This window comes from Triturus cristatus, chromosome 8 (genome assembly GCF_964204655.1).
Source record: "Triturus cristatus chromosome 8, aTriCri1.1, whole genome shotgun sequence".
NCBI lineage: Eukaryota > Metazoa > Chordata > Amphibia > Caudata > Salamandridae > Triturus > Triturus cristatus.
In genome coordinates this window covers 616,202,535-616,229,539 of record NC_140591.1, presented here as the reverse complement: position 1 = coordinate 616,229,539, position 27,005 = coordinate 616,202,535, and the positions used below count along the sequence as shown (strand labels likewise).

At 46.2% G+C, this 27,005-nt stretch overlaps 1 protein-coding gene across 4 annotated transcripts in view; it reads left to right on the top strand.

Moving 5' to 3' along the window:
• RBM26 (RNA binding motif protein 26) overlaps positions 1-27,005 on the top strand; it is a 999,243-nt gene that overhangs the window by 335,163 nt on the left and 637,075 nt on the right. For all 4 annotated transcript variants that reach the window (XM_085622082.1, XM_085622081.1, XM_085622080.1 and 1 more), the window contains exons 11-12: positions 3,554-3,670; positions 20,980-21,139. In XM_085622082.1, the coding sequence (XP_085478208.1) occupies positions 3,554-3,670; positions 20,980-21,139 (277 nt within the window). The remainder of the gene's footprint in view (positions 1-3,553; positions 3,671-20,979; positions 21,140-27,005) is intronic.

Below are 27,005 nucleotides of genomic sequence, written 5' to 3'. Positions count from 1 at the left end.
TTTGCAGCACAAAACACTACAGCTGAAGAAACCTGCTAGTGCATGTCGGTAGCTCATGGTCCATGGTGCTGCATGGTGTCGGTTGACAGCGGGTTGAAGACTAAGACCTAATTCACAAATTTGCACGGAAGTTCGCTGAACCCGGGAGTGCAGTCGAAGTGCAGCTGGGACCTCCTTAGGATGTTAACAACCCAGGAATGATTAGCCTGTGACCGTTATACTGAGCAACTGTAGGAAGCTGGCTCTGTATATACTATACCAAAATGAGGTATAGTGTGCACAAAGTCCAGTGGAACCCCAAAGGTAGACAGAGGTGAAAGTAGATAGCACCTTACTCTCTATTTGTGGTAGTGTGGGCGAGCAATAAGGCTTTATCATAGGGTAGTGTTAAGCATTTATTGTACAGACTCGGGCAAGAAATGTCACACACTCAAACACTGAACTCAGACCAATTTGTTTGTATCAAAAATGTTATTTAGTTATTTTTATGTCTAAAGCCAAGCCTGGTGCATGTAGGTGAAATAATACTGTGCAAAATCTTATGCAATGATTTACAGTTGAATGCAGGTTCAATTGCAGTTGGTTGATTTACAGGTAAGTCAATCAGAATTACTTTTCAGTTACCTTGTAGATTACAGTATATATTACTACTTGAATTACTTTTTAAGTTATTTTTGCTAAGCAGAGTGATATGCCTAGATATCACACTGAGACATCTCCTAGACAAAAGGTAAGTAATTCCCTTTTTACACATATGCTGTTTTTCAATGTTTCATACAAAGCAACTCCACACAAAAGAATTTTCAAAGAAAAGCAGTCCATGCCATCATATGGGAAGGAATGAAGTTCTCAGTTTGCAGGTAAGTACTTTGTTGTGGGAGTTGGAGTTCTGGGATTAGAGCCAGGTTTCCGGGATTAGAACCAGGGTCCCCCCAGGGTCGAGGCCTCAGCACTCTACAGCCGGGTGCAGAGTGCTGAGCCTAGTGTTATCCAATGGGGATATGGGGCTTCTGGTTGGTGGCTGCTCACAAGCAGGCCACAAAGTTGTGGGAGCAAAGCACCTGGGGTATAGCTCGGGGCAAAGGGGGATCCGATTTAGCGCTCAAAGTACACCTGCATCGGCGCAGGGGTGGCTGGGTGCAGGGTGCTGGTTTGGTGTCGGGTGCCCTGTTGATTTCAATGGGGATTCTTCGGTTTCAACAAAGACTGCAGGCTAGGGTGGAAGAGTAAGAATCTAGAAAAAAGACTTGGTTAGAATAATGTGGGATAGGTGCTACAAATATGTGGTTCCGAATAACCCCCACCCCCTCCTCTGAGAGGGTACATTTGTGAAAGTGCCACAAATGGTTCCATCTGCCTTGCCGCCAAGCTGAACATATTCAAAACATCCTGCATTTGAACAGTCTTCAACCGAGTTCCCCAGAAAGGCTGGTAAACCACTACAAAAATGAATTTAGCAAAAGACTTAACTTGCCTCTTTATGGGAACCTGCAACCAGCCAGTTGTTTATGGAGTGTACTGGCTCGGGCATGGCTGATTCTGAAAATTACATCTTAAAGTGGTTTAGGACAATGCTTCCTTTTTCCCAAATATATACTATGGTGTTCCTTGATCTTGGATACTTCTATTCAGAAACCCAAGAAGAGCGACTGTCCCAAGCAGTATAGTCTCCAGCAATTTATTGTGGTGCTTCTTTGGTACAAAGGAATGAGTTTGAACCTGTTGTACCGCCTTAGATTGATTGAATCACTACTGCTGATTGAGAGAGACCAGAATTTGAATTGTAAAGATTTTTCCCACTTACTCTAGAAAAAATGTATTGCAGCAATGATTTTTCATTGTTCTCCTCATATTAAAAGTTCCTTTCCACACAGGGTTTATGATTGAAACAGGCTCCATTTTGCTCAATATTCAGGTGAAGGTTCATTTTTTTTTTATGTAAATAAGAATGAATGCTCTACTTGAAGTCATCTCCGGCACAGCAGCTTATTAAAAGGATTCAGTTTCACCCCATCTATCTGAAGATAAGGAATAGTGTATTCCAAATGTTTCTGATCTTTGGTCATCATCACTTACATGGATATCCTTCTCTGATTCTAATCACACCTGCGAGTGTCCCCAACTCTTGTAGATTAGTAGTCATAATGTATTTGCCCCAAAATTTATGGGTTTCATTTGGGGCACAGAAGTATTGTAGGAGTTCGCCTTTCCTGTCAAAGGTTAGAACTCTTGGAGGTAACTCTCTGCTAAAGTTTTAAGACTTTTTTTGTATGTTTCGTTAATGTGTTGTATGGCCGAAGGATCTCCTAAAAAGAAGGCACAGGTAAGCAGTGTTGTAAAATTGACTAGATGGTTTATGTTAGTGAGATCATACCTAATTGACCATGCATAAATGATCAGGTAGTTGGAAAATGTCTTTCAAAGTAAATTGAAAATGTTCTTTGAGACCTTCTCTTCATCGTGTAAATTTCCAAAACCTTTTAAACAGAAGGGGATATCTGCTGCAGAAACAGTACTTGCTGCAAAACATTTTACATTCTACACAGTTATGAGTTAACTGTATTAGTAGCTGAACTGTCATATAAATGTAACCGTAGCTCTCATCCCTTGGCTTTCTGATGGCCTCTAGTAGATTGAGTTGTTTGCAGCCTAACAGCCTTCCCCTTTTTTTGGATGCCCGATATGGTTAGTGTTCACATCATCCAGTTTTTTTTGTCTTAAAAGTAAAGTCCTTCATTTCAACAATCTCTTTGGTTTGCCATCCATTCTAATTCAAAGCTTTCCGAGTTATCGTTTTTTCCAAGTAATTTTTTTTTACCTTGATTTGTGTTCTGCATTGGATAGAAAATAATCTATTCTCATACATCATTTCCACTGTTCAAACATCAAATTATGCACCCTTCATTTCCTTCAGACTTTTTTGTTAACATTGGTGTTTAGTAACGGCATTGAATTTTAAGCTTTCGTGTTTGAATTTTGGCATGATGTTTGAAAGTAGGGTAAAGATACAAAGTTAACGTTTTCACCACTAAAGCTTCTTTATTGGAACAAATACAGATTTTGTTTTTTATTATTTAATAAAAAATGAATACATTTCACCTGTGCTTTGGTAGCATAGCTAGAATTTGCTGGGTTAGTTTTTCTTCATGGTCTTTTGAAATGCCCCTATTATATTTTTGATTGTACAAAGTAGAATGCCAATATATGTTTATTTTTGGATAGTGAGGCGCGGCTGTGTCTCGAAACTTACTATGAACAAGCCCTCACTAGTTGCCTAATAGAAAGGTTTCCTTCTTGATACATGGAACTTGGACATAGTTCCTTATATTTGTTTTCTGAAAAGCCATGCCGGTTAATCTGGAGGTTTTTCTTTAAAAAACAAAGACAAAAAAAACTCCTGCTAGGCAATATTGCTAAGATATTTTGTCTATCATTCATGAGCTTATAACATAGTTGCAGAAGTACTCCTTGTATTTAATTTCAGTTAGTGGCATGTTGGCACAAATGCATACTTTTGTTTTTGACCATTTTAACAGATATACTCTTCATTTAGGTTTCAACCCTCCAGAAGAACTTTTAATATCTTTCCAGCAGCTGACCCAGTCCTCTCTAAAGCATCAATTGATCCAGCTCGACTTACTGGGACAGAGCCCATCCACCACAATAAAAGGTAAGGCACATGCATCATCTTTGTTGTGATGGTATCTAAAAAAAATTGTACTCCTCACGGCATTGTCCGAAAGTACATTTAAAACCATTTCGTACATGGGGTTCTTCCTTTTTAGGTCTCGCCTAGCATTGCTGCGCACATGCGTAGCTCACTCGGCGAGATTTAATGTTTTTGAGGACTTTCAGTAAAGGGCTTTAAGCCCTGCCCCTCTTTTCCATTGGCTGGCGTCACCGTTTATGCTAAACGGTGGCCAGCCATTGGAAAAGAGCTGTGTGTGTTTTCTCCCTTTGGCTTTTTCTGCCGTCCCACTTGGACGGTCTCGCCTGCTTTCCGTTCAAGTCGCAAAGGATTTCTTATCTTTATGGGGCCATGTGTTTAAACACATGGTCCCATAAAGACAAGCTCCACCGCGTGTTTATTTTTGCATCTCGCTTTCATTTTTGAAAGCGCGATGAAAAAATAAACCGAGGCTGACTGGCGAGCGCTTGTTGTAGGAGTAAGCGAGCGTTCGTGGGTGAAACTGCAGGAAGTGTTATTAATTATAAGATTAGAGGTGGCCGTGCATGACCTCAGCATCACGAGGTATTATACCGGGCGCGAGGGATTTGCTTCTAGAATTAAGAACTGACCTAATGTAATGGCTGCCGGCGAGTGCACAGAACCTGTGCCAGGAAGCCGCGACAGTGTGCGCCATGGAAACTCACTGGGACTCTGTATCTTTACCTGTTATCCCTTCACAAAGGAGCACGTGTTGTGAGAAATGTCTTTTCCACCTGGCCCATGCAGCAGAAAGGCCAACCCTTCAGTCTGCCCCGACAGGCTCTACCAGTAACCGCTGCTGAAAACCTGAGACACTGCTTAGCACGAGAGGGAGCCATGTGCTCGCCACCCTCCCCTCGACTCACCCCGCATCAAGCCTGCCTAACGACTCAGCCGGAGGGAGCCAGGTGCTTCTCTCTTCCCTAGCGGGAGCTAGCCCACCTGCGGGCCGGGTGCTCACCCCCTGGCGAAGCGTTGCAGCGGGGCTCCACCTCCTAACATGCCAAACAGGCTCAGTGCACGCCCCTGCCTGTATACAGTGGATACGCACCACCGCACCACCCTGTGTGTTGAATATGAGCCACCCCGGTGAATCCCGACCAGCGGTGGCTGAGGTGGGGCCACTGTTTGCACTATTTGTTTATCCATTGCCTTTATAGTAAATCCGTATAAAATGCCCCGTACGCCTCTGATAAAAATTACAGCGAGCTCAGAAATCGGAGGGCCATGTACTGGGTTACGTTACAAAAGCTCTGACTAATTCCACCCCGCAGATGTCAGTGCACGCAATACATAGTTGCAAGCTTAAATGCTAGTTGGCGCAGAGGGGAAAATCATCACATTATAAGTATCGCACCAACTAATGAGTATAAACAGCCTGCAGGGACACACAACCCACCCTGCACCCCCGTAACAGGCGAGCAGAACGTACCGCTGCGTGCTCAACAGCCAGTTTAAAAGGCAGACTGCTCCAGGTGAGGGGGGGGGGGGGGGGGGGGGGGGACGGACTACAAGACTATGCCTCAGCATTTACCACCAATCAAACCGGACACAAGCCTCCGGTCATAACCAAGAAGGGAGGAGCCCAGGATACTAAGACCCGGAATCACATCCTCACATGCCGTCGCAGCCTGCACCACCTGAGTGCGGACTCCACGAAGCGAACAGAAGCTCACCCATGTCTGCTCTAACATGTAGGGGGTGGGGGTGGGGGGGGGAGGGGTGTCTCCTCCGACCTGCATCGGCATGCATGCTGCGGGATCGCCATCTCGGGGACCATGACACCCGTCTCGCTCAGACCCCCGACAAACTCCTTGGCCCTCGCAGCTACACCGGGGCCTCCCAGGAGCGTAAAGTCTCAAACGCATTCCTAAGTGGGTGTCGGGTTAGTGCAAGCCTCCACATGAGCCCCTAGTTGCCTCGCAGGCGACAAAGTCACCACACAGCACACCACGGCCCGCGTTTGGCTCAACATGGAGCCCCACGCGCTCGACTGCCGCCCCCTCTCGAGGAAAACCTGGGGGGGCGGTGTCCCTCGACATGCAACAGGCGTGCATGCCGCGCAATTGTAGTCTCTGGGGACCAACAACACCGGTCCCGCTCAGGCCCCCGACCTACTCCCTGCCCCCTGTAGCTACCCCGAGGCTGTCGCGGCGAACCCCTCGTTGGGGGGGGGGGGGGAAGGGGGGGCGGGGGGCCGGGAGCAGAATGTGACCAAAGCCAAACAGGCTTGTTAATTACTTGTTAATTGTGGTCTTGTGATGCAAATGATTTCTTTCTTGATATTCTCCTTGACTTAAGGAGGCGCTAACATTTTATGGAGCTTGTAGCATTGTCTTGGTCCTCGCATTCAGATTTTTCCGCTCTGTGACCCGGACGTGTTTTCCGTGATCCCATCGCAGCAAGAGAATGACTGTTGGACCTCAGCATAACTCCTGATGTTGTCGCTAATTCTACCCCTCTCACAAGCTCTTCTTGGCGTTAGTTTGTAAATACAGATTCTGGCCTGGCATGCAAATCTAATGCCAACTTTGCTTCTGAATAGTATGGTGCGGTTTTTCCTTCAAACCTTTATTCGCTCGGTGGCAGAGGATGTGGCCTAACGGACAGAGCTGCCGGCTTTGGTGCCGGGGAACCGAGTTACAGCGTCGCCTCAACATCCTGTGATTCTGGGCAAACCACTCAATCTCTAGGTGGCTACCAAAAATGAATTTGTCCTTGTGTAATGTAGCTGGTGCTCATGTTAAAGCGGTCCAGTACTTTCGGGTCGAGTTAGCGCTATATATAACTGGGGAAAAAAACCCAGCAGTAACAAGGGTTGTCTGGATTCTATGATTACACCTGAAAGTTTGTCAGTCTTTTTCGTTGATGAATTGAGGTCGCACTTTATTTCCCTGGATGGAGACATGCGTGGTGGTGCAAGAGATAGGATATACTCGGGAGATTTCCTCTAGGTTCCTGAGCAAATTACTCCTGGTATGCGCAGGGGTGATTTGCTCGTGACAAAACGATGTCCCTGGTTCGAGTATTTGTTGCCAGAACTGTGCCGAGTAATCTCGCCCGAAAGAAAGGCCCTAGTTTTGATTCCCGAGCGGTCCATGGAACGAAAAGTAGATTGCGATGCTGCTTCATGGAAGGCCCGCGTACTTAACCAAGCAGGCAGCGGAGGCCGGTTCATGTATCTGGAAAAGCAAGCATGCTTGTTCCAGTGAGGGGTGGAAGCTGGAAGCTCTTGTTTGAACACCCGCCATTAGGAAAGTGTTGATTATTTTTCCGCTGTAACTATGGCTGTACTTTGATGTTCGTTTGGATTTTCTCATAATTTTGGGGGATTTAATTCCCGTAATTTTACTCTTTAATTACATTACCTTGCCTACCTACCTATTTATATGCCAATGACTTGTTTGACCATTCGGGCGTGTGCCCCTTCCGCACAAAGCGAGGGGGGGAATTATGTAGTGCACAAGGCGCTCCTTTCAGTAGTGGAGTCTGGTTTTCAACTCTCTCGGCACATCAAAGTGCGTGTTCGGGAGGATGAGTCACTCCTGTAAGTAGGTTAGGGACCTGCTTGTGAAATAACGTGTGTCATGGCCTCGCCTTCGTCCGTCGCATGCTCTCGGCAGTTTGGCGACTCCATCGTTTTGCAATGCCAAACAACCCCCTGTGTCATGTTGTGTACCTTTCCAAGCTGGGCTCTGTAGCCTTTATGACGGCATACCCAGCGCATTTTTGGGTGTTACAAACGGTTATAATCTGCATTTGTAGATTTCTTTAGTCGCTGTGCAAATAAATGTGTATTTCTTTCTTAGTGTGTTTCATCACCCTGCAGCCACCCCACCCTTGTATGGTTGTTGTTTATCATCCCCATGTTATTTGAGTTCACCAGTGTCTCCTGACTGAAGGAGTTTCAGCAGAGGGGAACTCCCATAAGAGTATTGAGAGAAGGAGAAATGCATTTGAGAACCAAGAAGAAAAAATAAATTAAAAAGTATATATATGTAAAGTAAAATACATAGGAAATCCAGAATGGTACAATGTCTACACCCAAAGCTTAAATTAAATCTTGAGGCAAAAGTACACTTCATTTTCGGAGAGAAAATATAGTTTCTTTATTGGACATGCATATTTTCTATACAGTTTATAGTACATGTGAAGCGAACTGCATTTTCACATGTTTTTATTTATGAAAGCCTTCGTCAGATAAGTTGGCATAAGCAGTTGAGCACCTCCCTGTGATCTGTAACTCAGAATGCATCTTAATGTGAATTGATCAGCAGAGCAGTGACGACGACGGATTTACATTGCTGGATCTCAGTTTAGAATTGCATACATATTACTGGAACAGCGACTGCAGGTATTACAGGCCACGCACTAACTTTCAAGAGAATTCAGCAGTTTTTCACATTTATTGTCTGTGCTTCCGGCAGCCAGTGCAAGTCTTTGTGCTGATATAAAGTGGGGTGGCTGCTTGGTTTTTAGGTCTCGCCTGAGCCAGCACATGTGCTGCTATGGTGAGACATTTAGTGAGTGGGCTTTTCAAAGTCCGACCACAGCTTTGTGTGGCATACAGTGTGCGGTCACAGGCACGAGCAGAGGTGCCATCTGGCTTTCCTCTCGCTTACCCAAGCGCGCGCGCCTCCCTTCAGTGCCCCTCCCCCACCACAGAGCGCGTCTCACAGCTTGTTTTTCCTTCAGCGCGAGGCGCACGCATTTCTCGACACCCTGAACCCACCGCCCTTCGAGGCGGCCACTTCCTTCCCCTCTCTCACCTTCATCTCCAACTCTGAAGGTTTTCCGTTATTAGTTTTGGCTGTGTTGATGCACTTTGTGTGACATCATTTCCGTGCACCAGGCTCAAAGGTGCAGCCCATTGTTTTCATATACTGGTTGCGGCGCCCATTTCACGAGCGCCGCACTTTCTTTTCACTACAAGGCAGTTTTTCATTACCGCTGGTTTGCGCATCCCCCAAACAGTGACCAGTTGACCAGTCACATAGAAAACAAAAATCTGCTTTAAGAGTGCTCATTGCTTCTCACAACATCGGTAGACCAACCGGCAGTGAGCTGACCATACCATATGTCGGAACCGCAGATATCACATCCAGTTCCGTCGGACACACCACAACTACGCACACCAAATCAACATACTGACTTGCCTGCAGTTAATGCAACTATACTATACTAAAATATACAAAATAGCGCTCGAACCTGCAGCAAAAGGTGCTTACATTATCTATAGGTACTCTTGGATAACAAGCATTGGCATAGCCAATAGGTCTCGCCTTTGGGACCTTATAAGTGTTTAGCCATGCAACAGTTGATGGTGTTGCACCAAGGATATAGTACTGCATAACTAAATACTTTTAAGGTCCCAAAGGCGAGACCTATTGGCTATGCCAATGCTTGTTGGTATTATGGCCTGTTTGTAATATAGATTTAATTTGCACTGTATTTTTTTTGTCAGACTTAGGGTTGCCTTCAATGCAACCAGACAGACCATTCTGAGTGTATCAGGCTGGTTACTTCGGAGGTTTTTTAGGTCTCGCCTACACAGCGTGCAAGCGCTACTTTGGAGTGACCTCTTGGAATCACTCAGGGCTTTTGTGGAAACTCGTGCATGTTCTGCACTATTTCCAATCAGCCCTCGTGCATATACGGCGTTTACCTTGCGAGAGTGAGCAGCGGCGCCATCTGTTTGCAATTATCACGCCTACCGCTGCTCCCTCCCCTAAGGTTAACGCTGTAGATGGACTGCGGGCTGCGCTGGTCTTTCAGCGTGGGCTCTCCTGTATCTGCCACTCGTACTACAGAGATAGCTTTGCATACGGGTTGCAGGGTATGATGCGCTTCGGTACTAGAGAGGCCAGTCAGTGCTGTCCACACCAGCTGTTTCCGTTCGTTGGAATGAGACATGTCCGTGTTGCACTATGAAGCGGCCGCCGCACACTCCTCAGTTCCCTGTGACGTATCTTTCACTGGCTGTTGAGGAGTACAGGAAGTGAGCAGGTGTGGTGGGTACAGAGGTTAGCAGGTGTGCTGCCTCAGAGGGTGCGTTCTAGTCATCACAGGGGAGTCCATCCTGTGAACTGGGCTTGCCGAAACCAATCTTGGTGCAGCACCAGTTACTCCCTAGGCACGTTCTCTCGCTCGACTGAAGCTGCCAGACAGGCTCGCAGACTTCTCACTGTGCAGTGCACTTCGTATTATGTCCATCACGTGCTGCTTTTTGTCTTTTTGGTCTGTCGAATCTCAACAGTCAGTGTCTGAACCTGAAACTCTCCTATCACAAGCCACACGTTTCTGTGCATGGGTGGGTGTGAATCTGGTACGGCCTCCTGTGATGAATCACTGGTTTCTTTGCATCGCGGTGCCAGAACCCGCCCCCTTGTTCCGTTTAATGCCCAAATGTTACTGGTTCATTTCCGACCCCTGACCATTTTCTCGCTTTCAAGACTAGACGTTTCTTTGCATCAGTTGATGTGAACCCGTCCCGCCCACCCATATTAATCAATTACAGATCTCTTTGCGTGGGGTATAAACCAGACCCCCCCCCCCCCCCCCCCCCCCCCCTTATAGGCTTAAGGTCCTTTGCATCGGTGGAGTTTGATCTGATACTGGCTCCTTTCTTATCAACCACAGGCTCCTTTGCAACCGGATCCCACAAACACACACAATCTTTCTCCCTTTAACAGCCATATGTTCCTTTGGATCGCGGGACCTGCACTCGAAATCCTTCCCTCGACTTATCTTACACAGACTACCCTAGCCCTGCTCATAAAAGTGGAAGACCCTGTAATTTGGGCAGCAGCTGGGCACAGATTTGTTCCTTCCTGTTTTGTACCTTCCCGTGTGTGTACTTGTGCATAAAGCATGTTAACGTTGGCGCCGTTCCTCTGTTCCGACTCTTCCTCAATGCCGGCTTGTGTTTTTTACTCGGTTGTATTTCTTGGCAGGGGAGAGTGGCAGGCCTCAAAGTGCCCGTGAGCTCGTCTGCACACTGAGCCTGTGTGCGTGGGAAGTTGAGGCCTTATTCGTCATCTTTTCTCCGGAATGAGTTGGACCTGTGTTAGGGCGTATGTTCACTTCTTCCAGCAGCGCAAGGAGACTTGAGTAGGTGGAGGAAAAACCTGGTGGCACAAACCCCCATCTTGTTTGTGACCGTGCACACAGTCGCATTTGTGAAGAGCCTTTTATTCTGCCTGATATTTCTCTTTATTACTTTATATCTACTGATGTGCAGCCTCACCATATTCATTGCATTTTCCGGAGATATATAGGTCAGTGAAGCTCTGAGTCTCATTCGTTTTTAGGCACATGTTATGGGGACTGTCGCACTTATCACATGCAATTCGACAACCTAGTCTTAAATTTCTGCATTGAACAATCGGAGCCCCATAGGTCTTGTAGCATGCTTCATCACCGGTAACCATACCCTGTCCAGGTAAGTTAGTATTACCAGGATGGACTCGGCCTCACTGTTGGGGGGAGTTCTTAATAAGTGTTTACTGGATAATCGCAGGGATCCACGGTGACATTTCCATCGTGTTAAACCTAATGACATTTCTTTACTAAGTGGCCACCTTACGTAAGATTAACATTTAGAAGTAGGGGCTGTCCTTCATTCAGTGACTCGTCGCAAAACACAGTGTCTGTTGCAGACACTGACGCACTTTCAAAACGTTTTTTAGTAGTCACTGGTACATAAAGAAGAAAAAAAAGGGAGGAATAAAATGCCTAGATTAGATTGTTTATGTAAATTACTGTTTTTTTTCCTCTGTTACGTTGGCGTCATTATTACATTTTTTATCACAAATGTTATTGCATTTTATTAAGATATCACATTGCATGCAACACAGACTGGCTTGGAAGTAACAGCATTGAAACAGACATGGTTACATATATCTACAGTCAAGTAAAAAACAATATAAAGTGTCGCATGCAATTGAAAATGGAAAAAAACCCAATCATAACTAACCCCCTTTCCCCCAGGCCATGTCACTTAAGTTAGGAAATCCGAATCTGCATCAACAGTCTAGAGAGGATATAGTGATGCTATAGATATGCAGGGGGAAACCAAAATCGACATCATGTCAGTGCAAACAGGAAACCGAGAGGGAAGCCAGCAACACTATGGCATCACTGAGTACCTCCAACATTTGCGTTATTAATAGCACCAGTAGTGTGGTGAACACTGACCAATACAGTCATACATTTACTGAATTTGCCTTTCTACACCTTTTTTTTTTTTTTTTGATTTAATAATTTTTTATTGGGAGTAAAACATTCGTCATATACAGATCTCAGTAGTATACACTGTATCGTTGAAAGGAAAAAAAATGTGCAAGATTATAAACTACTATACAATCAGTCATTACAGTGTCGTGAGTTTCTTTGTGACATTTCAAGTTCTACAGTTGGTGAAATGCAGAGTTCTCCCCGATAGGCATTCCATGCCCCCCACTTTTTATCCCACTTCTTAGGGCATCCTCTGGCCTTATAAACTTGTTTTTCTGCGATCATACATTTGTCCATTTCCGCCCCCAGCCAATCGCCAATGGCTTGTCGGCAGTCCACCATTTCATAGCAATGGCTCTCTTAACCAGGGTGTACCCCAGAGTGCTGAATTGTTGTTCAACGTCTGTGAGATAATTTGCTTCCCAAACGTTCAGGATTCCCTGTGGGGGTGTCAGCACGAGCGGTTTTCCCAGTGCGTCCTGCATCTTTTTCGTGGCCCATTCCCAGATGTGCCGTATGTAGGAGCAATCCCATAATGTGATAAAATGCTTTCTACACCTTTTTAAGCATATATGCTTGTAATACACTGATTTACTTCAATATGAGGGAGCTGTACTCTTTTTTGTGTTCTTCAAACTTTCTGTACCATTTTGAACTCTTGGAGAGATGTGGTTGTCTGAATGTTTTTTGGTAGGATGTTACAGTGGTGAGGGCCTAATAGTGATCCGAACCTGAAGGTGGCTTAGGGTGAAATAAGTTCTGGTTAGTTGGTCGTAAAGTCTTGGTATGAGTGTAGACAGTTTGTTAGACAGTAGTTAGTTGCTGTGCCATTTACTGGTTTCAATACAAGTGTCAGGAGATTTTGTATGGGACCTTTTTTGGCAGAGAGCCAACCATGTTAGTGACTATGGTGGAGAGGGAATATGCCTATATAGATTGTACAAAGCTCTGGTTGCAAAGTTTTGGACCTTGTTGAGTGGTGCAAAATTAACTGAGGGAGGTCCATTAGAAAAACAGTTTCAATACCCCTACGTGGGCGTAGCTAGCAATAGTTCAGCAGGTGCTATTCCACTGGGATCCAGGGCTGTGAGGGACTCACCTCATCCCAATTAGCAACCGTTTATTACTACCTAAATTGGTAATGGGTCCCGATTTCATTGTTTGGATTACTGATAAGCACTGCCTTGCGAAGCTCCTATAGTCAAACCTGCTGAATACTAATGAGTTACTCCGTCTTGAATGGAATGAGAGAACTGATTTCTTGAATTTAAAACAATCTGTATCTACTCTGTGTTGGTTATGTAGTGATTAGTTTTCGTTAATGATTTGAATTGACTTGAGCCACGAGGTTTCTGGACGAAGGGGTAACTTTGAAAGCACTGCTGAGGGAAGTAGATGGTGTCCAAGTGTTGGGTGCTGGATAAGGTTTGAAAGCACGGAGGACCTGAACACAACGAAGGAGGATGCCTAGATGCCCATCAGAGCCAGCCGCCACTGCCTCCGCATTTTGCTTCACACTCTTTTCGTGTCGCTCCTACACTGTTGCTCCTCACACTCCACCCTGTCTCAGTATTGTTCCTCTCCACGCCTGCATCTACCTTCTCGCGTCATGCTGATCTCGTCTCTCCTTACTCTCTCATACTCCTCCTCACTTTACTCTCACTCTCTCTGACTGACTCACTCTCTGACTCTCTCACTAACTGACTCTTCTCACTGACTAACTCTCTCTGACTAACTGGCTCTTTCTCTCACTGACTGACTGACTCTCTCACTGACTGACTCTCACTCTCTCACTGACTGAGTCTCACTGACTGACTCTCACTCTCTCACTGACTGACTCACTCTCTCACTGACTGACTCACTCTCTCACTGACTGACTCACTCTCTCACTGACTGACTCACTCTCTCACTGACCGACTCACTCTCTCACTGACCGACTCACTCTCTCACTGACCGACTCACTCTCTCACTGACCGACTCACTCTCTCACTGACCGACTCACTCTCTCACTGACCGACTCACTCTCTCACTGACCGACTGACTAACTGACTGACTGTCTCACTGACTGTTATACAGGTACTATTTCCTAACCTTCACCCTCCTCCTATTTATGCCCCCATAACACAAAAACCATAACGAGCAACCATTGGGACAGGCGGATAGAAGTTGCCAGAATTAAAAGGATAAAAACATTCAAGACATTATTTATTGTTAATACATTTTTAATATGGTTGTTCAGTTGTACATAATGCTTTCTTGGTCATATATAAGGTAACAAAAATGCTTCTGACACTTCTTTATTATAACTTTTCAGCATGCTGCAGACTTCTGTACAGCACTGCTTAAAGACATAGGCAAAGTCAATATCTCTAGCTAAACACTCAGGACAAAGGTCCCAAAGGCGAGACGTATTGGCTATGCCAATGCTTGTCTGAGTTGGTGGCTCTACATGGAAAGGCATTGGAAGTGAAGTTGAATTAAATCCTAGTCTTTTATAGTAGATGACATTTGCAAGTTTCAGCAGTTTAGGATGGACTCTTTCACTGCTCAGTAGTACGTGTACCATGTGTAGGGAATTGCCCACTTTTGACATGGTCACCCCCACATTTTGCCTGGTTTCTGATGAAATCTTGACAGAAGTGCTCTGGGTTCCTGCAATACAGGTACCCAGTGCCAGATCACTCTCCCGAAAACTGTGCAATTGTTCCCCCAATCGGCAATACCTTTAGCACCCCTTGTAAGTACCTAGTAAATGGTACCTCTGGTACCTAGGGCAAGGAGGCAAAAGAGGGTCTCGAAGTGCTGCCATTGTAGACTGCGTGCCATGGTGCAGAGCATATGGCACACCTGTGTGCCAGGCCCGCAGACACTGCAAGCACTTTAGGTACGTCACCCCTACATCAGACCTTACAGCCCTAAGGTAACTCTTTGAAGCGAACGGTACAGCAATTTTATAAATTAATAAAGAAATACTCTTAGTTATAAAAATACTAATTTGTTTTCCTCAACACTTTAATGTAAGTTTTTTTTTTAACCTGTCAATCTGTCGATTTGTTACTGTGTTCGGAATTGCAATATCTGAAATATGTTATACAGTCACAAAAGAATGCACCCTGCAGAAATATATGTTCGAGGCATATGAGCTGCAGATTGTACACTTAGCATAGATCGCCATCTGGTGTTGGGCCCGGATGTTTGCAGTTTGTTTTTGTTCTTTGGACAGTCTTTGGAAGTCACGAGTTCGGTGACTCCTCCTTCGGTCCGTACTGCGCATGGGCTTCGGCTCCATCCTCAGATTGTTTTTTTCCGCCATCGGGCTCGGATGTGATACTTCGTGCTCCGGCTTCGAACTTCTACGGTTCCAGCCTCGACGGAAAATCCTCGTTCTTCGAGTTTCTTCATCATATCTTCATCTCTCGAAGCGGCACTTTTCTCCATTCCGTACATCGGCACCGGCCTTCGGGCCCTCCTCGACTCCGGTCCCGGCCGATGGAAAGGACTCCGTTCAAAAAGTGCCCCAAATGTGGGTCTAAATTTCCCCACACCGACCTCCATCAGGTGTGTAACCTTTGCCTCTCTCCAGAACACGAGGCCAGAGACTGCCCCGCCTGTAAGTCTTTTCGATCAAAAAAGACCATCCGGGATCGAAGAGCTCGACGCACCATGGCGCACTCATCATCCGCAGCTCCACCGGACATCTTCGGAGACGGCGCCGAAGCTTCGGGGCAACTACACACCGAGCAGGAGGACGACGTCGTCAGCGCTTCCGAGGCCGACGACTCCGACGTGGAGGACATCACACCGGCGCAGCGGGTCGTGAGTACTGTACCCCCTCCCGCCCCCGCGCCCAAAACCAAAGAGACTCAGGTTGCAGGCCTGGGTAAAACCAAGCACACAGCTTCTATCACCCCACCTTCGGGCCCGGTGTCAAAGCCTCAAAAGTCTCACGGCAGCTCGGGCTCGAGCCAGCCGACGCCTGGTGCCGAAAAACACCATCCGGCACCGAAGAAAGTCATACCCAGCTCGACTCCGAAGCCACCGGTGCCGAAGCCTGGACTCTCGGTGCCGAACAAACACAAATCTGTCGGCACCGACGCTCCGGCGCCGAAAACTCCTTCGACGCCGAAAAAACCGGAGGCCCCAAAAAAGCGTGGCGCACAGAAACCATCGACGCCAGCGGACGATTCGGCGCCACTGGCTCTGTTTACACCAGACCCTTCGCAAAAGACTCTATCTAAAGATCCAAAGACTGGGCTATTGACTTTAATTGTCAAGAAAAGACGCCTTGACACTCCGGCTCCTCCTCCACCACCCAAACGGAAGGACTCTGCTACTTCTCCCCTCAGAGTGCCCTCCCCACTACCTCCTCCTCTGCCTCCTCCACTTCCTCCACCACCTCCCAGGTCTCCGCCACCTTTACCTCATCACTCCCCGACCCCGTCCCCAGATCCGGATGACGGGGACCCGGATTATGACCCGGCAGACGCCCCAATGGACCCCACTCCACCGGGGACCCCAGACCCATGGGAAGACTACCACAACCCTGACATACCTGATATGCCTCAGGACGACCTATACCCATCCAGGCCGTCTCCTCCAGAGGACTCCTTAGGGTTTCATCACTTAGTGCAGAGAGCAGCACACTACCATGGGGTGGACATGCACAGCGAACCAGTGGAAGACGACTTCCTACTGCACACATTTGACATTCAGGACAAATCCACGTCTATTTTGCCCATGCTTAAAGGTGTCACCAAGCATGCTGCAGAGGTGTTCAGAGACCCTGTCAGGGCCAGGGTACTGAACCCTAGAATAGAAAAAAAGTACAAGGCGGCACCCACAGACCCTGCATACATTAAGGGCCCTGCTCCCTTAGATTCCCTAGTTGTCTCCACAGCTAGAAAGCGGGCTAACTCCCAGTCCTCAGGAGAAGCCCCACCGCCAGACAGGGAATCGAAACTTTTAGACGCGTCTGGCAAACGCACCGCCTCCCAAGCTGCAAACATGTGGCGCATTGCAAATACACAAGCACTACTTGCGCGCTATGACAGAGCACACTACGACGAACTTGAGGCTCTTATGCAGCACCTCCCCGAAAAACACAAGCGCAAGGCTCATGACCTGATACAGGAGGGTAAACTAATTACAAACACCTCCATTAAGTGTGCCCTCGATGCAGCCGACACTGCTTCTAGAGCCATAAATACCAGTGTCCTGCTTCGTCGCCATGCCTGGCTCAGGATCTCAGGGTTCAAGCCTGAAGTCCAGGCGTCCATACTCAATCACCCTTTTGACCAACAAACTCTCTTTGGGCCAAAGGTGGACGAAGCGTTGGAAAAGATGAAAAAGGACACAGACACAGCAAAGTCTATGGGGGCACTCCAAACACAGGCCTCTAAACGTTCCTTTTGACGCTCATCCTTTCATGGCACAGGCAGAGGCTTCTCCACCGATCGCGCCTCTACCTCCTACAAGTCCCCTCCTCAAAATACCTTTTCAAAGGGCAACCAAAGGGGTGGTTACAGAGGCAACAACAATAAGGGCAGGGGCAAAACTAACACCACCCGTTCTGCCACCCCGCCCGCACAATGACTTCCCTCCGCTCCCCCCAGACCATCCCACTCCGGTCGGGGGCAGACTACAAAACTTTATCCACGCATGGGAGTCCATAACATCGGACAAATGGGTGACCCAAATCATTCGGTCAGGGTACTGTCTCGAGCTAACATCTACCCCACCCAATATCCCACCAAGGCACCGTCCAATGTCTCAAGAACATTCCACACTGCTGAAACAGGAGGTACTCTCCCTCCTCCAAAAACACGCTATAGAGCAGGTCCCCGTCAATCAGCAAAATCTAGGGGTCTACTCTCTATATTTCTTAATACCAAAGAAAGACGGGACCCTGAGGCCCATTCTGGACCTCCGGCCTCTAAATGCCTACATACATTCAGACCATTTCCACATGGTCACCCTACAACAAGTCCTCCCGCTCCTCTGTCAGGGAGACTTTCTCACTACCTTGGACCTGAAAGACTCATACTTTCACATTCCAATACACCCCTCTCACAGGAAGTACCTCAGGTTCGTGGTGGACGGGCAGCATTACCAATTCACGGTTCTCCCCTTCGGGGTCACCACCGCACCACGGGTGTTTACCAAATGCCTAGCGGTAGTAGCAGCACACCTCAGACGTCCACATATTCACGTCTTCCCTTAATTAGACGACTGGCTGATAAAAGCCGCGTCCTACGACCAATGTGTGCAACATACAAACAGCACCATCCAACTGCTCCACCAGCTAGGCTTCACGGTGAACTACCAAAAGTCCCACCTCATACCATCTCACACAAAGCAATATCTCGGGGCCACTATAGACACCTCCAAGGGTATTGCCTATCCAAACTCAGCCAGAATCACAAGCATTCAAGCCTTACGCAAAACATTCCTTCCTCAACACTCTCTTCCAGCAAGAGTGTTTATGAAGCTCATAGGAATGATGGCGTCTTGCATTTTCATAGTGCCCCATGCAAGACTCCACATGCGTCCACTTCAAGAGTGCCTAGCACAACAGTGGAACCAGGCCCAGGGTCAGCTGACGGATCTGGTGTTGGTGGACGGCCGCACCCATCACTCTCTGCAGTGGTGGAACACCACAAACCTTTCCAAAGGGCGGCCGTTCCTGGACCCGGTTCCTCAGTTGATTCTAACAGCGGACGAATCGCTCTCCGGCTGGGGAGCGCACCTCCTACACCTCACAATGCAAGGTCTATGGACGCCACAGCAAAAATCGCTCCACATCAACCATCTGGAGCTCTTGGCGATCTTTCTAGCCCTAAAATCTTTCCAAAAACAGATTTCGGGCAAAGCAGTCCTCATTCGCACAGACAACATGACTGCAATGTATTATATCCAAAAACAGCGGGGGACACACTCTCCCCAGCTCTCCCGCTTAGCCCAGAGCATCTGGAGATGGGCAATTCCCCAAAACATCTTTCTCCTGGCACAGCACGTTCCAGGCGTACAAAACACCATGGCAGATCTGCTCAGCAGACAAACGCAACAACTACACGAATGGGAACTGCATCCACAAGTTCTTCACCCATTCTTCCAACAGTGGGGGCATCCTCACATAGACCTCTTCGCCACCCACGAAAACAAAAAATGCCCAAGCTTCGCCGCCAGATACCCACACCCATTGTCCAAGGGCAATGCGATATGGATGAACTGGTCAGGCAGATTTGCATACGCCTTTCCACCTCTCCCACTAATTCCATTAGTGGTAAGGAAGCTACAACAACACTCCCTCACACTCATTCTAGTAGCTCCGACGTGGGCCAGGCAGCCGTGGTACACCACACTACTACAACTATCAGTGGTACCACATCAAAAACTGCACCTATCCCCATGCCTCCTCACCCAGAACCATGGAGAAATCAGGCACCCGGACCCAGCTCAGCTCAACCTTGCGATCTGGCTCCTGAAATCTTAGAATTTGGATACCTTAACCTTCCCCCTGATTGCATGAACATCATCATGGAAGCCAGACGTCATACCACTAGAGCATGCTATGCCGCAAAGTGGAAAAGATTTGTAATTTACTGCCGTAACAATACAATCAACCCTTTAGATGCATCCATACAGCACATCATATGCTATCTGCTCCATCTTCACAGGTGTAACCTGGCATATTCATCCATACGCCTACACCTAGCAGCGATTGCTGCTTATCTACAAAACAGACAGCATTTATCACTGTTCAGAGTGCCCGCTATTAAAGCCTTTATGGAAGGCCTTAAACGAGTAATTCCTCCCAGGGCACCACCTTCCCCTGTATGGAATCTAAATTGAGTTCTTACACGGCTAATGGGTCCGCCCTTCGAACCAATGCATAAATGTGAGCTACAGTTTCTCACCTGGAAAACAGCTTTTCTCGTAGCTATCACTTCCCTTAGAAGGGTTGGTGAAATACAAGCGTTCACTATACAGGAACCCTTCCTACAAATACATCACAGCAAGGTCATACTTCGTACAAATCCGAAGTTTCTGCCCAAGGTCATTTCCCCCTTCCATCTCAATCAATCGGTGGAATTACCTGTCTTCTTCTCGCAACCTCAATCTGTTGCAGAAAGGGCATTACACACACTTGATGTTAAGAGGGCTTTGCTGTATTACATACAAAGAACGCAACCTTTCAGGAAGACTAAACAATTGTTCGTCTCCTTCTCTCCACCACATAAAGGCAACCCCATCTCTAAATCAGGGATAGCTAGGTGGATTGTAAAGTGCATACAAATTTGCTATCAAAAGGCAAAAAGAACATTATCTGTTCCACCTAAAGCCCACTCTACAAGAAAGTTAGGGGCTTCTATGGCTTTTCTAGGGAACATACCCTTAGATGACATCTGCAAAGCAGCCACATGGTCAACACCGCACACCTTCACAAAACATTACTGTGTAGATGTGCATTCCAAGCAGCAAGCTAGTGTGGGCCAGGCTGTACTAAAGACACTTTTTCAAACCACTGCAACGGATACCGGTGGTCGCCGCTAAGGTTGGGTACTGCTATATAATCTATGCTAAGTGTACAATCTGCAGCTCATATGCCTCGAACGGAATATGCTACTTACCAGTATGCATCTGTTCTTGGCATGTAGAGCTGCAGAGTTGTACACGCCCACCCGCCTCCCCAGCTACCTGTATCCTTTCCAGTCCATCTTATTTAGATACAACACACATGGGTTTCTCACTGTTATTACTACGCTCCATCATTTCCCTGTTGGCGAAAAACAATCTGAGGATGGAGCCGAAGCCCATGCGCAGTACGGACCGAAGGAGGAGTCACCGAACTCGTGACTTCCAAAGACTGTCCAAAGAACAAAAACAAACTGCAAACATCCGGGCCCAACACCAGATGGCGATCTATGCTAAGTGTACAACTCTGCAGCTCTACATGCCAAGAACAGATGCATACTGGTAAGTAGCATATTCCTTTTTACGTATTGAAGCTTTTGACTTTGGTGTCTTTTGTGCAGGCAAAACTTCAACCGAACTAATAGCCCAAACTTCCCAAAGAAAGGTCAGTTTGGAACTGAAAATACCAAGCTTGAACTGAAAAGAATTCCACCTGAGCTCAATAACATCAGTAAACTCAATGAACACTTCAGCAAGTTTGGCAACTTAGTGAATTTGCAGGTAAGAAATCCGTAAAGAAACATACATGCTTTTGCAGTGTAGAACTGTGTTGAAAAACCTTTGCATATTAATTTACTAAGTTTTAGGGGCAAAACTATTAATGGAAATGGTATTTGTAAATAGCAAATGCTAGTTCAACCTACTGAAATTATGTATACACCAGTCTTATGGTAGTTAAACAACAGCAACAACAATTTAGCAAAATAAAGACTTTTCTGTATTTTAAGTTGGAGTCATCACAGAGTTATTTAGTGCAGTATTATGCTTCCAGAAACAAAAGCGGTAAAGCATGTTTTTTCTCCTTTCCTTATATGATAGAAGTGGTTATTTTTTAAAGTAAAATTACAAATGAACTTGCTATTGGTGACTACCTAGTCATATTTTTATTCTGATCAGTGGAAACACGGTCTTATTAGGCAGGTTTAAAAAAAATAAAATAAACTGAGTGGCTGGAAAGCACAAACTGTGCAAATTGCTTTTTGATACCCAATCATATCAATGCATTTTAGGTAATTCCTTTTGGAGGGGACACTTGAAGATTTGTTTGTTTCTGTTATTGATTGTATTCCTATGAGGGAACTAGTTATCAAACCCAGTAATTTGGAGCGATCTTGGATTCTTAAAATTTTGCAAGCCTTCAGCGTCATGGACTAAGATAAAAACAGTATTCTCCAATAACATAGATTACAGTGAAATGCATGATATCACATAAACAGATTACAACATATTACCTACAACTGACAAGCATTAATCTCCTACAGACTCATTGTTGCTCTCTTGACTAGTGCACCGAACTAGGAGCACGCAGATTCAATGCATATGCGGCTCACAGATTCACATGCATGTTTAATTTGAGGTTTTTTTTGTTGGGCATTCCCTTGAAGTTACAGACCATATTTGAGTTTCCTTTCCCTTCAGTACATAAAAATTATATCTTGTTGGTACTTTTATTCTAATTCATGTTTTCTGTTTAGATAGTAATTTAGGTGATTTATTTTTAAGTCAAAACATATCTTTTCACCTGAGACCGATGCAATAGAATAGTAGAGCTTCTTCTCCTAACAGATTACTACTCGTTTCATTTGAACCTCAAAGATATTTGATATGCTTCCATTGTCTCGGCTGCTGCCAATGACTCTGGGCCGTATTCCAGTATATTGTTTTTGGTGGCCCAGTGTGATACTGCGTATAGCGAGCAGCAATATGCAAACCAGCATTGGCCCTGCTTCTGTAGAAGCAGTCCTGCCCAAACAGCCAGGCAGGTCCCTTCTTAGCAGAAACACAAGCAACTCCAGATATCAGGGTCTTGGGCCTCCTCAATGAGGTGCAGCACAAGCCTGTGTTGCTTGGAGCATGGTCCCTATGTCAGTTTACAACGGTTGCACTGAGGGTGTTGCACTGAATCACAAAGGTTAGGGGTGGCATGTTATGAAAAGTCTCAGCCAGTGTCAGTCACTTTAGGCTGGTTTCATTTACATGAATAATTGAATTGAAAAGTGCTCTTAAAAGTGGTGAAAGACTCCAATGTCTCAGTAACTCTTTAGTTCAAGGCATGTGAGCTGTAGATCACATGTTTTGCATACTCCTCCCATGTACCATTGGGTCTGGATGTTTGTACCTTGTTTTTCTTCGAAGAAGTCTTTCCAGTCACAAGGTGACTCCTCCTTTTGGTGATAGTGCGCATGGGTATTGACTCCATTGTTTGATTTTTTTCGCTTCACCTCGCAGTCGATGGAACGGACTCCATTCAAATTCTGTCCTCGGTGCCAAGCGAAATATCCATGCACTGACTCACACGGAGTGTGCAACTTTTCTTTGTCTCCGCAGCACAAAGAACAGCACTGTGATGCGTGCTAATTGTTGCGATCGAAGAAAACGCTCTGCGATCGTCAGGCTCGACGTTGCGAAATTGAGAGTCAAGGCTTTGAATACACGCCGGACCTCTTCGGTGAAGGGGCCGAGGAAGAACAAGAAGAACTTGCATCTATTCCGAATCGGACTCAGGGGTGGAGGAAAACTTACCACAAGGTCAACACCCATTGCCCCAAAATCCAAATCAGCCCGAACAAAAGACTTCGGTTCCACCCCTGCCTTCGGGCCACGGTCGGCACCGATAAGATGTTTCTGACGCCCTGCCCTCCGGCTCGGCATCGAAACACGTCTCTCAGCCTTCCAGCTCGGGATCGAGTCGGGCAAAGTTAGGCCCTGAGCCAAATCCTTCAGGCTCTAAGTCAAAAAAGGCTTTGGAGCCGAAATCCTTGACACTGAAATCAAAGACCGCTTTGTAACCGAAACCTGTGGCACCGAAAAGTCATTCCATCCTGGCACCAAAATCCACGGTGCCGAAACCGAAAAATATTCCTCCCAAGCAACAGGACACCATTTTCGACATCCCAACACCCAAATCGAACCCAAAACAAAAGGAACTTTATATAAATCAAGATACAGGACATGCCCTCACTAAATCGCCTCAGAAGCGCAAACCTGAGTCAGAGGATATACTTTATCATATTCCTTTGAAGAGGAAGAATCTAGGTACTAACCTCTCTCCTCCTGCACCACGTTCCCCTGCACCACCTTCCCCACCATTAGAGCATTTACGTGTTACACCAACCAACTAACTCTCCACCACCACCACCACCACCACCTGATGATGATGCAGATGGGGAGGACAATATTTTACCAATAGATCCCCGGAAGGATTACAACACTGATTCACCTACAGATAATGACCCAGATCGTTACCCTGCAAAGACTTCCCCTCCTGTCGACTATGTGGGATATATAGAATTACTTGCTAGAGCTGCAGAATATCATAAAGTACAGTTACACAAGGAATCTCTAGAGGAAGATTTCCTATTTGAAACACTCCGTACAACACAAAGGGCTAGCCAGACTCTACCTATGCTCAAAGGTATGATGAGACATGCCAATTATATTTTTAAAGACCCTGTGCGCGCTTGCATTTTCACCCCCAGAATACACAAACAATATAAGCCTGCTCCCTCTGATCCAGCTTTTATTAAAGGGCAGTTACCACTAGACTCTTCAGTTGTCTCTAATGCCCGTAAATGGGCCAATTCACAAACTACAGGGGATGCTCCCCCTCCAGACAAAGAATCAAAACTGTTAGACGCCTCTTGTAAAAGAGTAGCCGCCAAGCAGCAATTCATTGGCACATTGTCAACAACCAGGCCGTACTAGCCAGGTATGATAGAGCACACTAGGAAGAAATGAGGCAATTGCTCCAATATCTCCCAAATGAACACAGAGCAAAAGCTCAGGATTTAGTGCAGAAAGGGAAGCTCATCTCCAATTCATCTATTAGATGTGCTTTAGATGCCGCTGGCACCGCAGCTAGAGAGATCAACACTAGTGTAGGCATGTATGGTTAAGGATTTCTGGTTTCAAACCTGTCCAACAGTCTATTTTAAATACTCCATTTTACAAGAAGTACCTCTTAGGACCTTAAATGGATAAGTCATCGGAAAAAATGAAAAAAGATACGGAAGTGGCCAAGTGTATGGGAGCTCTGCAGTCTTCTTCTAATCGTGGCTCCTTTCGTCGCTTCTATTGTGGAGGGTCGAAAACCATACCCTCAAATAAAACAGCCGCCTCGTACAAAAGCAACTATCGGTCTTCCTCTACAAGAGGTTTCTTTAGAGCAGGATATAGAGGTAACACCGTCAAATTTAGGGGTAAAGGTTCCACACAACGTAATTCCCCCTCCCATTACAAACAGTGACTTGCCTACACCTCCCCCCGATCATTTAACACCTGTCTGGGGACGTCTTCTACTATTCCTCCCCATTTGGCAATCTATCACCACAAACAAATGGGTGTTAGGAATTATCCAACATGGTTATTGCTTGGAGCTTACCTACAATCCTCCAAACATTCTAACACTCTTTCTTTCACATCCTCATCCCTGCATGCTCGCATCCTCATCCCTGCATGCTCGCATCCTCATCCCTGCATGCTCGCATCCTCATCCCTGCATGCTCGCATCCTCCTCCCTGCATGCTCGCATCCTCCTCCCTGCATGCTCGCATCCTCCTCCCTGCATGCTCGCATCCTCATCTCTGCATGCTCGCATCCTCATCTCTGCATGCTTGCATCCTCATCCCTATATCCTACTGTCAGCACACTAGTTTGCAATCTTGCTGGAAGAAGTTGACCTTCGGCTAAGGGTGCCATCGAAAAGATGCCAACTTCAGAGAGGGGTGCTATTTGTGGTACATCCTTGTGCTGGAGTGTGAGATATCTGGCCCCGTAGACCCCCTACTTACCACAAGGGAACCTCATATTCACCTTCACCTACACAAATTCTACTACTTCAGGAATCCTGTAAAAAAAAGAATTCAAAGGGTTAAAACATCGGAGCCGTCACAGGAAAGGATGCAGATAAAAGATGGATGTTTTTCTTAGCAGGGAGGCGGAGCATCCAGACAGTGGTACCAATCAGAGGGGTCTAAGTGGAATGAAAAAGAGGCTACTGGGCGGAAAAAGAAAAAATGCCGGCCCAGAAGAAGGACGAAGACGCATGGTGAGCAGATCGGGATCAGTTGTCAAGAACTCCAACCCGGACGTGGTCGAGCGAGAGGACAGGCCTATGGGGAAGACCGAAGCACGAGGATGCCTCCGTTGAAGAGAGCACTCCGGTCATGAGGAAGTTGACCAAGACGCTCCAGAGGAGGAGAGCCTCAAGACTTGGTGTGAGGACTGATGGTTGGCCCCGGAGGACCCTGTAGAGTTGCTGCAACTCTGTAGAGTTGTGAAGTAGTGGGCGAGTCCTGGGAGCAAGATTTTATGGGTGGAGGTTTTCACGGGGTTGGGGTTTCTTTGGTAGTACGGACCTCAAAGTTGTTAGTGCGTACATACTTTTGGTAGCCTGGAATGGACAGGACTCTGAGAGAATGAAAATATGTGCCAGCAGTATTAAAAAGAAAAAAATAAATGTTGAAAGTCAGTACTGCCCCACTTAAATCAGTGGAGTGGCCTGAGTTTCCAAGGAAAAAAGTTGCATTTGCTATATCTGGCCCATTTAATTTCCTTCCCATGGACACACGGTTTGCTTTGGTCCTGATTGACTACCATTCCAAGTGGGCAAAGGTGAAATTTGTGTTGCAAGCTACGACCAATACTGTGATTGAATGTTTTAAAGTGGTGTTTGCTAGGTAGTGTTGTCCATCTGTAGTAGTGACTGACAGTGATCTTCAATTGAGATCCACAGAGATGGAATCTTTCCTTAAACACTGTAATATCAAATGTGTGACTACAGTGCTAGATGTACCTTTAGAGAACGGCCAAGTCGAGAAATGTAACCGTATATTGAAGGGTTATGTGGTTCCTTTTCTATAGAGGTGGAGGAGAGTGGAGAAATTGAGAGAAAGACTGTGGGAGTACCGTATAACTCCACATACTATCCCTCAAGTCAGTCCCTTCAAGTTGCTTAAAGGCAGGGATCCAGTTTCAAGTGTATGTCCATGGTGTTTCAAAATAAAGTGTGGGGGAGTAGAAGGAAAATGTGAAGGGGGGGGGGGTTGCTTTAACAGTGAAAAGGAAACAAAATAATACTAAAGAATGGTATAATGCCGAGTGGAATGTGAAGGCACATGACATCAAAGTCGGAGAATGGATAAGAATTCTGAAACCAGGGTTAGTTAACAAAAAAAAAAAAAAAGTCTCTCTCCTGGGTTTGGTAAGTCCATGAAAGTAGTGAAAGTATTCTCTAGTTGTGTAGCCATTCAAGATTGAAATAGTGTGGGATGTGAAGAGGGTGGTCAAGTATACAGGGGGCAATGCCTGTTAGTAATGAGATGTATGATGATAATGCGGGTGATGTGGACAAAGTGTTTTGGCTAAG